General features: G+C 40.5%; 1 protein-coding gene across 1 annotated transcript in view; it reads left to right on the top strand.

Moving 5' to 3' along the window:
* Positions 1–12,787, top strand: part of LOC104910577 (extracellular matrix protein FRAS1-like) — a 31,893-nt gene extending 19,106 nt beyond the window's left edge. Inside the window, exons 9-14 of the mRNA XM_031553033.1 lie at positions 2,424–2,567; positions 4,699–4,839; positions 5,256–5,396; positions 6,258–6,431; positions 8,896–9,036; positions 11,077–12,787. Coding sequence (XP_031408893.1) covers positions 2,424–2,567; positions 4,699–4,839; positions 5,256–5,396; positions 6,258–6,431; positions 8,896–9,036; positions 11,077–11,228 — 893 coding nt within the window. The 3' untranslated portion in view covers positions 11,229–12,787. The remainder of the gene's footprint in view (positions 1–2,423; positions 2,568–4,698; positions 4,840–5,255; positions 5,397–6,257; positions 6,432–8,895; positions 9,037–11,076) is intronic.
* Positions 12,788–12,796: the final 9 nt, after the last annotated feature.

Here is a 12,796-nt window from a genome sequence, read left to right as displayed (position 1 = left end):
TTGGTCTGCTACAGGCAGTGAATGGTGCCCAGTGGGAGGACAGTCTTAGAGCCAAATTACAGATGCCTAGTTGACCTTACTGTAATAAAAAAGGGCATTTTTAATACAGTTGTGTGCAAGGCTGTCTGTTTTTAAACAGAGTTTGGAGGCCAGGCTGCCAGGAGGGAGTAGCCTTTCTTGGAAAGGAATGGTGTTTACAGAAATAACATGAGAATTTCTGAAAATAACTGGGTAACTTCATATGTGTTAACAAATTTAGGCTGGTTAATAGTGAAGAAGTCAAGCTGTGCAGTGGGGAGTGTATTATTAGAAGATGGAGTCCTTGTGTCCATCCTTTCAGATAAGTGTTGAAAGTAACAGTGAGCTTAGAGGAGCAAAATAGTCCTGATTGGAAGGTGAAGTGAGGACGATTCAGTATCTAGGAATTTACAGCATGAACTCATATCTGAAGATAATTTGCGAGTGTGAACATGCCCTGAGAATCATCCAAACTGGAATGAGATGAAGCTTTTCAGCAGCAAAGTAAATTATCGACTGGAGCAAAAAAATGTGCACAATCTTTGCCTTCAGACGGGATGTCTGATATTCAGTGCATTGTGATTCATCCACAATTAGATGCACTTGATAGTCATGGCATATGTGCTAGTTTACCTTGCTGTAGCAGTCAGTGGGAGAGATCCTATCAGGTGCAAAATGCCCAGCATCCTTATGACAGACTTCTCGCGTAGAAATATTCAGACAGAATAGTCAGAGCATTGTGAAGAAATCTGGCATAATGCAGGGGAAAACATGAAGGAAGGTGAGAAGGGAGAAAGCAAACAGCTAATTATAAGGCAATAAAAGAAAATGATGAGAAAATGTAAACTTAAACAAAGGTAGAAGTATGGAGAAGGAAGCACGCAGAAGGTCAAAAGACCAAATGCTGGATGTGTATCCTGTATCTTAGCCCCTAAACACTCCCTTTTCCAACCCTGTGTGTGTCATGTCACATCTGTGTTTCATTTGCCTGTCTATGAGATGGAGATGATAACGCTTCCCTGCCTCGGGGAGTAATGAGATACACTAAGATAGGGTGTTTATCTTCTGGGCAGTGTGAGTCATATATAAGCACAAACATAGGTGCTCTGTCTCATTAATTAACAAACCACAAGAGCAATTATAGCCTCAGGCAGACAGAAGAAGCATAAGAATCACGCAGAACAGGAGCAAGAGGGGAATACTGGTGATTGCTTGTTTGCTGTAAACATGTTTACAGCCGTGTGCTGTCCTGCATAATCATTCCTCCTCTCTTCTGCCCTTGCCCAGAAATATTAGGCATGGTCTTGGAAGGGAAGCACTTCATTTTCACCTGTTACTGGGGAGAAGATGCATTGTCACTCATTTAGGGGGTTTATTTTGGCAGGAAGATGTTTGCTTTTGTCACTGCTCCACATTTAAGCATACTTTTAATTATGTGGATTTAGCATTCTCTGGGAAGCTAGAATTTTCACTGACCAGCTGCTGGTGCACCTGCTGATTCCTGCCTACTCACTGATGAGATTTTCTTGTGGAACTGCAACTTCAGACATGTTCACTGATACAGAGCAAATGTCATACAATGCTATTTTCTCCTATCTATTGTGGTCCTCATGAACCTGCCTCATTGTGAAAGAATAAACATCTTAAGAACGCTTTGGGATGTAATAATGAAAAAAAAAATCTGATCTCTAAAAGAATTGTAATTCATACAGTTCATGTAAGCACTGGTAGCATGGGATTTAATGTGCATCTGCTTCACAAATTTCATAAACGGGAACCATAATGGGCTGTATTTTCCTCATAGTTGAACTTGCAGAATTTTGAATAAGGTGGCTCATTCAACATGTGCGTTGGTAGGCAGAGTTGATTTCCATACAGCTATGACTTCAATTGCAAGACATTATTGTGGTTGAGGATCACTTTTTGTCCTACATGTTGCTGTGCCCTTGTGCCTGAAAAAGGGCATTTTGACTTTCCTTCATTGCAGGGATGTGATAAGACTTCAGACATAGGCAAAACACTGCTGTATCCCAGCCATGATACATGGCTCACACAGGGAGAAATGCTACCAGTATTCCTTCTTAGTAAAGGGATGCCTCTTCTCTCCAGCATGATGATGAACAGGACAAACACTCTTCTAGTCTGATTACAGCTATAGAGACAATACTGATGCATGTTAGGTGTCACAGTGTGTGTACAAAATGGTGATGTAAATCAAACCCTTGAGATGGATGAAAATACTAACATAGGAAGAGCAGAAATCTTTCTTTATTCTTTTCTGAAGCAGTGATGCCTTTAAATTCAAGGGGAAGAATTGCAGAAAAATGAATTGCTGCAAATTCTTCAGTTTAAAAAGAAGATTGGAAGTTGATCATTTGTTAATCTTTTACCTTTCTTTCCTGCAGTTTGTCATGAGTCCTGTTCCTCATGTTGGGGACCTGCTGTCAACAATTGTTTCTCCTGCAAGGACACGTCACATGTGCTAAAAGCAGGGCTGTGTGTGGCCAGCTGTGGAAAGGGATTTTATGAGAAGGATGGAATCTGCAATGGTAAGTGCCTGTTTTCTTTTTCCATTGTAAGAAGTTTGAGAAATGCTCTGCAAAAATGGAATCAATATTTCATTCAGCCATGCAGCAGTTGTGATTTTATTCATGTTTAAGAAGCCAGATGCTCCTTGTGCGTAAATATCAGATAAAGAAAGCTGCTGTTTGTTTGTAATATTATTAATTCATTTAAGCTAATCAGATGCTGAAAGGTTTAAGGTTTTTTCTCTCACCGAACAGCTTGAAAGCCTAACTGAGTTGTTTTTGAGGGCTTGACAAATCCATTTATATGCGGAAAGAAAAATGGCCCTTGCCAGCAGATTTCTGTAAATTTGATTGTAATTCAGCATCACAGTAACTAATACCTGAACAATGGATAAGACTTGGGAGCTAGGAAGGTTTGCTGAGAAGAGGAGGAACAGAAGGTTGGAGGCAAAAATCAAAACCTCAACTGAACAGATCACAAAGGGGGAAAAAAGCCCTCAAATAAATAACCTAAAATTTGGTACAACCATTTGGGCCAAGCATGTATTTCTACTGGCAGCTACCTCCAGCTTCTTCTTGCCAGCATAGTCAGTAATGTTGCTAGCTATGGCATAGCTAGCTAGGGGGAAAGCCTAAAACTGGTGGCACATTGACAAAATTTGGGCCACTGCCCCAGTAAATGTTAAACACGTGTGTTTTGAAATGTGCAGAATTGAAATCTTGCTTCTGTAGCTAAAAATTATGTAAGCTCCAAGTGAAATTTTACCCAGGTGCAGCTTAATCATTTTTGTTATTCCTATTGCCAGTGCAATAAAAAAAACCTTTAAAACTATGTAGCTGTTCCTCACACCCACCAGAACTCAGGCTTTTTATCATCTTCCAAAAGCACAGATTTTGATATCCAGCTGGAGACCTGTAAACTATTTTAAAGTGAAGCTGTATTACTGGTGAAAATAAACAAAAATTAGTCAAGTACAGTTCTTGGCCCTGCTGAATACACAGCAGCGGTGGTGCTGCTGACTTAAGGAAGCCAGAGCTTCATACTGCTTCTCTTGAAGAATAGGTCAGTTAACTTCAGAACTGACTGCCTGGGAAAATACAGATCACAGAAATTGATTAGGAACGTTATCTTGCTTGATTTTAGATGCAATTTCATGCTTGTAGCTTTGATTTGTAGGAAAGAGGAAGAGGGAGGGAAATGGTAAATTCTTGCTCAACTTTTCTTCCGTCTTTTACTTCCTGAAGAGTCTGAGAACTGATGTTTGTTTTACAGTTATGTACATTTGTGAGATGGTTTATTTGTAGGCCCACTGGTGAACAGGAAAGAAAAATCTAACACTAGCTGGAGAGTCTTTTTCTGTATGTCCCAGGACATGTAAACTTCTTGATTCACTGAGTAGTTGTTTGAGGTTTTTATTAGTAAAGAGAAAATAAGAGATTTTAGTGTCTGATCTGCGTGCAGTTATGCAAAGTTGGTGTCCATTTTCAGCTTAAAGCATTGCTCATACAAAAGTTACAGGTGGGCAGAGTCCTTTACAGTGATTGTCAGAGAATTAATATAATTGTGCCTCAGCAACCTAGCTGATAACGTTGCTGTTGAGATGAAAACTCTTTTGGATCTGGAGAGTGTGCTGACCAAATAGAAGGTAAGTCTGGTGCAAGCAGGGTGACGGAAGTTGTAAGGCAGCAGTGAGATCCTCCACCCCCCTTCCCTCTGTTGGGTGTAATACCAGAAACAACCTTCAGTGGTAGCAGTTGGATCTAGGCATGAAAATGCAAACCTTTCACTCCAAATAGCTGCTTATAGAGAACAGAAGCCTGATGGGATTTATAAGGTTTCCTTACCATAATTCATCCAAGCATTCCTCCGTGTGGGCAGCAAATGCAAAGAGGGAGCCTGGCTATGGAGCTATTGCTAGTACTTAGGAGTCCTAGACACTACATAGGTCAGTGAATACATGTCTATACATGCATGTCTCCCTCTGTGAATGTCGCTACTTATTCAAGAAAGTGAAAGGCTGCTAGTGCTGGAGAGGATCATTTAAAAGGTGCCACTTAAAAGATGAGGGGTGGTTTATTTATCAGGTTGGTTTGATGTGTCTGTTACTAGCATATTGAGTGTGTTTCATTAATGAGCTCCCCTCTTTGGTAGTTTGTGACCGGTCCTGTGAAACGTGCAGTGCAGCCCAGCCCAATTGTTTAACCTGTGCTTCAGATAAGGTGTTACACAACGGGAAGTGCATTTCACAGTGCCCAGGTGGATATTTCCCAGGCAGCAACGGAAGATGCAGGGGTAAGAGGCATATTTGCATGAATTTCCTTAAGACTCTGAAGGAACTCTCCACGTCTTCTGTTCCTCAAATGTTTGCCTTTGGGGAGGAAATTTTAAGATCGCAGAATTGAGCATGGGGAACGTCATTTATTATTTTCTTCAGGGTTTTTTTTATGATGGATTGTTTTAAATAACCTCTGCCTTGTGAAACATATTAAGACAAACTGAGATAAATGTTTGCAATGCAGTATGAGTAGGAGTTATTACTGTGTTACTGGTTATTAGTAGTGCACTTCTGCTCTCATTAGTTCACACAGCTGAATATCTTGCCAGCTGGGAGTTTCCACTGTTGGCTGGAGGATGCTGTAGTCAGCAACATAATTTGCAAGGAGGGAAAACAGAATATTTCAGTTCCATATGCTTGTTTCTTTTATCAGCTTGTCATGATTCGTGCTCCACGTGTGAGGGACCTCTGGCCACTCACTGCACCTCCTGTTCCCTTCCTCTGGCTTTGCATCAGGGCCAGTGCCTGCAGAGCTGTGGAGAGGGCTTTTATCAGGATCACAACATTTGCAGGGGTAAGCTCTGTAATTTGAGTCAATTCCTCACCTGCTGAGAGTTGATGTATTTGTACTGGCTTTTGTTGGCTGTGCTCAGAGCATTCAGCTGTGACACTGATTCTTATTGCTGGACAAGGAATGAGTAATTTCTATGTTTGCTTACTGATTGTTTTCCATTTTGAGAAAAATCAAATGTTCTCAAATACATTGTAGTTTTACACCTTCAAGATTTACTGATCTTGGGGATGTTTTTCTTCTCCATGCTCTTGAAATAAGCACACATTGCTATCAATTCCAAAATTTTCTTGATACAATTGAAAAGGTGAATAAAATACACATACTTAATATACTTTGCAACAGTGGAAAACCTGAAAATTCAGGATATGGATTTCTGCTTCCTTTGAGCCCATCATACTGTTATTTCTAGCTATCTTAATGGTGAGATTATGTTAATGTTTCCAGCTCCAGAAATTAAAGGAACCTTGTAATACTGTGCCACAAGCAATCAAGGTTGTTGGTTTTTTTTTTTCCAACTGTGTTTGTCAACTTTATTGAAGGGAAGAGCTGTTCTTTTGAAGGTATGACAGCAAAGTATTTCCCTGTTCCATCATAGATGATACAGCACTCTGTCTGTTTATGGAACAAATTCCTTAGCATGTGAGTTGCTGCAAGACATGGCTGCTTGGTTAGCTCTTTGACTGTCAAACTGTTTACCGCAGTGCAAAACTGGAAAGAGGACCACAGTGCTTGAACCAGTTTTTTCCCCAATTTCATGTTTACAAGATGCCTGACTTTGCATGGTTATTAGGCCTTGTCCATCTCTGTGAGACATCTCGCCTCAGAGCTGTGTCTCTGACTGCTCTCTTTACACATGCACAGGTTGCCACCCATCCTGCCGTACGTGCGTCGGCCCAGAGGCCTCTCATTGCCTACAGTGCTGGGCACCAGAACATGTGCTGCAACCCCATCAACCTGTGGAAGGAGCTGTGCATGGCTTTTGCCTCTCACACTGCCAGGCTCAGTTCTACCTGGATGTCACAGGAGTCTGCAGACGTGAGTTGAGAATGGAAACTGTTCTTTGAGGCTTTAAGCACAAGACTGTGCTGGATTTTATATTTCCGGTCACTTCGTACTATGTTTGCTTCTAGTATGCTTTGAGTTCCTCTGTAACACTTTTGGAGGAAAATATACTCTGCATGTAATTTGTATATAAAGGATTCAGTTGTTGTTGGTTGTTTTTTTTTTTTTGTTAATGATTTGATTTCAGTCTTGCCACTTTAGCGTAGCTTTCTTTTCTTTCAATCTGAGTGTAAGATTTTTATCACTGATTATTTTTAAGCAGGATCAGTTGTTAAGTCTTGTTCAGAAAAGACTGAGCTTTCTCCACTTCTAGCCCTGTAGCTGGTCTAAACATCCCTCAGCAGTCTTTTCTTTTGTGAAAGTTCTTCTGATGAATGTCCCGCAGCACGTGTCCTAGCACTGCTCCTGAAATGACAAGTAGGAAACATTTCCATGAAGGCTGCAGTTTAGAAGAGAGGCTAAGATGTGTTCACTAGGATATGCATGCCTTCCCACTATTGTGAAATTTCACTGAAGAATATTGTCTCAGTGTATCAGCTAGTCATTCAGTTGGACTATACAGAGCCTGTGCATCCATATGGAACGTCAGTACAACAAACTCATTGCTGTATCTTGAAAACAGTGCACATGGATCCAGGCTGAATGAGACAGAATCTCTCACAGCTACACAGACCACCAGAAGGCAAAGGAGAAACAAGTTAGTGGGAGGAAATGATTTCCCTATGTGAAAAGAGCCATCGAGGAGACAGTGACTCTACTGCACTTGAATGATGGAACAGCAATAACAACATCAGCAGTAGCACTACTGATGGCTTTTTCTTCCTGGTCAAAAATATTTTTGGAAGTGGACACAACATAAAATTTATTTTAATTTGTGTTTTATCAAATTGATGGGAGTTTGTGGTTGTTTTTTTTGTGTGGGTTTTTGTTATTGTTGTTTTGTTTTGTTTTTAGCTTTAGTGGCTCTTAAAAAGGAAGGAATGTCTTTTCCTTATGGAATGGTTCTGTCCTTTATCAGTGACCTATACAAGCTACAAAAGTTTCAGTGCTTTGGACTGGTTCCTGAAGGCATTAATGCAGAGCCTCCCAATTCATGCAGTGGCTGTCTCTTGGCAGGGAATGGGTTTTTTTGTCTGAATCCAGGTCATGGTACAGAAACGAAATAAATAAATCCATATACCGTTGCCTCAAGTGGGTGAACAGACCTGCACAAACAGGCCTGAGCAGAGTTCGGTGACAGCGCTGAATTATGTCACTGAGCACAACCTCACTTTATTAGCTCTTCTGTATTAGTAAAGGGATTAGAGTAGTAATTTGTTTTATTGCAGAAGGATGTGAATATTCACCATTTCAGACTTCGAGCTACCCATCTAAATTCTCATACAAATTTTACAGATCCATCTTTTTGAAAATGCAAAACCACAGCAGACGTTACATGCCTATGTTATCTATGCAGGAAAAAAAGAAGTGTAGGTTACAATGTTGGTTTTGAATTTTTTACTTGTAAATTTCTAACCAATCTACAGAAATATTTCTGTCCACGGTTTTAAAGCAGGTTTCCCTGCTGAAACTAAGAAATTTCTATCTGATTTGATTTGAGTCCATTGAGCCAAAGACAGTCCTAAAGACAGAGCATTTGTGATGACTCTGACAGGCAGCTAACAGTACTTGTATAAATCATGTACTTTCTTTTATTCTCTCCAACCCTGTGTTTGTCTTATCTCCGTAGGTGGCAGGAAGTTTTCTGTTGTGTTTAACACAGTGGAACCTGTGTTCTTGAGCCACTACTCTTAAAAATGAGTAGGGCTTTTTAGATAATCAGTTTGCATTTTTATTTCAGCAGATTATTTAGTTTAAACTGACTTGTTTTAGAATGAGTACCAGTGAAGGCTAAAGTGAGGAAGTCTTAAAATTTTAACTGCACTCTCTTCCTTCTTGCTGAATCCTTTTAATGAACATTCACTTTGCTAGCTGTAAAGTCAGGAGGCCAACCCAACTCTGACTGCTCCAGAATGACTGATGATAACTACCCACCAGTGCTGGATGGAAAATCCTTCCTGGGATAACTGTAGGGTGATAGCAAAAGATGATTTTTGGACTCTGTGTCTGCAAGACCCAGAGCTCTTAGAGGGAGGAGAATGATATTGTGTTATCGTGTGTCAGCTTTCCATTTTGGAGATGAACTGCGTGGGTGCGAAGCAATTAAGTATGCAGGTATCTGTGGTTGCTCCTATCTTCTTTCTTGAAGAAACGTTCTGTACAGTCTTCGTGCATTCTTGCCCTTTCTATCTTTCATAAAACAGATAATCCTGTGAAGGAAACACCTTCCTATTCTCTTTGGGAACAAAGTAATCTTGCTGTACTCAAGGACAGTAGCAACAGAGAGAGAGCTAAATTGATTTTTCGCTTCTGTCTTTTGTTTTTTGCTTTCCTGCAGAGTGCCACTCCTCCTGTGCAGGCTGCATAGGGAACACTTCCCAGGACTGTACAGCCTGTCTGTCTTCACACATCCTGCTCGAGGGCAGGTGCCTCTCCAAGTGCCCAGAGGGGTTGTTCAACCAGCAAGATCACTGCTCCTGTAAGTGCACAGTGTGGGCACCTGCAGCTTATACTGCTGAATTTCATTGCGTGCACGTTCTGTAATGCATTTCTAAATGTAATTAGAGATGCTGTCAGATTTATATGAGGCTATTTAAGTATTTTCAGGGGAGAATAGAGTGGTTCGATTTTGAGAAATGGAATCTCTTCCAAACGGAAGGGAAGCATACACACTGAATCATAAATTATAATCAGTTTTACTCCCGTGGACAGCTTCCCTGAAAATATTTTGCTTTTCATTTCACTAGGCTTAGATGAAGTTCTTAGCCAGCACTGTTGTAGAAAAGATCTTACTGGCCAGCTCTGAGACGTGGTCTACTTTTCTTAGGCTAGATAAGCACATTGAATTAGCTTTAGCTTCATTTTTAATCCACTGCTTGTATAAGGCAGGGTTTAAAAAGAAGGAATTCTGCAGATACAGGAGAAAAGCCATTACCTCTATGGATGTGTTTGACCAGTAGCAAGTACAGTGTTATTTGTGCCTTACCACTGGTCAGCTAGTGGCCTTCTCATTCATGCTATGTGATCTCATTTAAACAGATAGCTTTGACTTCTGACCTTCCAAGTGACTGCAACAATTATATCTTCTATGCTGCTTGCAGAAATTTGTGGCCTTTGGGGTGTGCCATTCATTACTAACTTTTAAGCACAGTGGATGGGGAAATGCAGGCATTTGAAATCTGATTTATCTTCTCAGGGTTATTTGAAAGCTGTCTGTTGTCTTGCAATAGATTAATTGAGTAAGGCTTTCCTGCATCTGTTTTGGCAGTAGGATAAATTTGCTGAAGTTCTATTTGTTTCTGCCTTTGGAGGGCTCGAGTTTAGGGGTGGAAACCCTTTCTATAGTCCATGGCTGTGTTTATTCAATTTGTTTGTCCAAGGAAAAACAGTCTGACGAGTAAATGTATTCATTTCTTGTAAATGTATTTATCGTTATAAAGTTTCATCAATTTTGAGGCTGTGCTTTGCTACCTTAGAGCTGAGGTGACTGCTGTATTATGTGAGTCAGGATCCCAGTTTAAGTAAATGTCTTAGAAACAAAATTTCAGTGTCAGGGAAGTGATATCTTTATGTTGCCAGCTTGTATCTCTGGCAGTTTTTGAACAGTGAAGCTCAGTTAATAGAGGTTTGTCTAGAAAATTTACTCTTTTTAAACGCTCAATTCACAGGCATTATCTCTGAGAAGCTGAGAAGGTAGTGGGACTTGGTGCATTAGGTCTTAAACACTGGAGCTGTATGCTATGGCAGCTGTGAAAAGCTCAGCTTCTATGCGGGGAGTGAGCAATTGTACGTAGCCTGGGGGAGTCCTGAGGTGGGAGACTTTGAAGTTGTTTGCTTTTACTCATGGAAAAGTTTCTAAAGTAATTTCTAAGAGATTTTTACAGATCATTAGCTGTAGTATTTCTGTTTCCCTCAGATCTAGTGTGGAAATCATGGAAATATGGCATCTGGCTATAAAGATGGAAAGATACGAAAACAGTCTGAATGAAATACTTTTGAGCAATCTTAATTGCTTGTTTTGCAATGCTTTTGTTTAGCTTTTGGGAGACAGAGTAACTAATGAGCTGGCACAGCATTCACCTTTTATTGGTTTCACTTTGGGAGGGGGTTGTGCAGAAATAACTTCTGCATTTCCCCACTTGCGCGTATCAAACCCAGTATAATTTTTGCACGGTCCCACTCTGTCTTATATGTAGCTGCATATGCTATAGGGGGAGGAATAAAAGGGATAATCTATTTGTATTTTGTGTACATCTATACTTTGACTAACACAGAGAATAAATGCTTTTTTTTTTTTTCTTTTCAGTTTTCAACTTTTTGTTTTCATCTCATTTAGTCAAAGTGTGGTTATAAGAGCCTTCCAAACCACAACTCGCCAGTCACTGATGCTTTGAGTGTTGTTTTATGTCCATGTTTTGTAGGAGAAAATGATTATTGTAAAGGCTGTTTTCCTGGGGGGCGAAGAGTACAAGATAGACTACACCAAAAGCATTACAACAATTATGATTTTCTTACCCAGCCTGCCATCCATCATGCAAGACGTGCCATGGCCCTTCTGACTTGGAGTGCTTAACCTGCCATCCCCACGCAACTCTGGCTGCTGGAAGGTGCAGGACTAGCTGCAAGGAAGAGAAGTATCTCAACTTGGTGGGATACTGTGTGGGTAAGTAAAAGGAGATGGCCTTGGGTCACACATAGGGATGGTCTATCTGTAGCATTTGCCAGCTACTCAGGAACACACCAGGAAGAAATCAAAATGCCTGTTGTGGGTGAAATGTCACACAGATACCATTGGGAAACTCTCCAGCATGCATAGTACATAGCAAAGCCTCTGGCCGTTCCTGCTGTACACGTCTTTTGTGAGCTACATGAAATTAATTGCAAATTGTATAAAGCTGGTGGGAGGGGGAGTCAGGTGCCCTTCTGCCAGACTTGCTGCTGGTTTGAAGATTTGATATCACGTGTACAGACTGGTATACCTGGCAATCAATAGAGCATTCATATGGTTAATAATAACTTAATGAATAGGTTCTTAAGAGTAGGATGGGCTGCAGCTGCATTTGCCAGGCCGAGTGTTTAACTATATCTTGCTGCAGTCTGGTTTTTACACTGGGTTTGTCATTGCATTCCTCATCCTTCCAGTCTGTGAGAGCACCCTGTGCTTATTAAAGGCATGATGCTTGCTTTTCTCCTTCCCTGAATTCTCTCTGCAGCAGGCTGGCACTGGTTTTGCCTGGAATGGAGCAGCCTCAGGTAATTCGGGTAACACCGGGGAATGCTAGCTGGCTGTTACCAGGGCTGGGGTCTCTTCACAGAGGCATGGGTCCCTGATGGGCCCAGAGCAATGAAGGCTGCTTAGGTCCTGCACAGAGCTTCACTAAAGTGAGCTAAGGAAACGTTTGTGATTTAGAGAAGCAATTTCTGGGGGCTCTAAAGAAAAATTGGCACAGCTAGGATTGCTGTGTGCATCTTTGAGAGATAATAGGATTTATGCACAGGGGTTATACACTGTGGGTGCTTGGTGCCTGCACTTAAGCCTATCATCAAAAGCCACTGATTGCATTTACTTGTTTAAAAAGAAAAATCACTTTTAATCCATCACACAGACGCATATAAACATATCCTGGGAAGAGCTCCAGCAATTTCTGAGCTTTATCAAGCCATTTTTTCTTTATCAATAAAAGATTCAGTATGTGAGGCTTATGCTAGGTTGAACAGTTCCATATGAGATAAAGAATCCTAAGAAAAGGAAAAAATGCAATAAATGTAGTAAATGTATCCACTGAGAGGCTATCATTCTCAATTTAATCTAGATGGTTCCCTTTCACACTTTCACAGGGACTTATTTTTGCTTACACTTTGTGTTCTTGAATTTTGTTTTCTTTTTAATGAAATGCTTATTTCTTTCCTCTCTGAAGATTATTTTATTTTCACCTTCCTTGTAAACAACAGTTACTGTTTTGTCTAAGAAGGGATGCAGAACAGAATATCTGAGGAGAGGAAAACATCCCCTGAAATTCCTAGATATACAGAAAGTGAGAGTGGGGAGTCAAGATGTTTCATGTAGTCAAGTAATTACACTATGGAAGTAATTCAGAAAGTAATTTAGAAAGTAATTTTAGTGTGATGAGCTATTTCTGCCCTGTAAAATTTCAGTGGCTGTAATGATGCTCATTAATGTCCTGTAATATCATAGCTGTATGCACTTTATATCTTCCACTTTTTTTTTTTTTTTTCCA

The sequence above is a fragment of the Meleagris gallopavo genome, chromosome 4 (assembly GCF_000146605.3).
Source record: "Meleagris gallopavo isolate NT-WF06-2002-E0010 breed Aviagen turkey brand Nicholas breeding stock chromosome 4, Turkey_5.1, whole genome shotgun sequence".
NCBI lineage: Eukaryota > Metazoa > Chordata > Aves > Galliformes > Phasianidae > Meleagris > Meleagris gallopavo.
The sequence above is the reverse complement of the archived record's forward strand: the minus strand, read 5'-3'. Positions and strand labels throughout refer to the sequence as shown.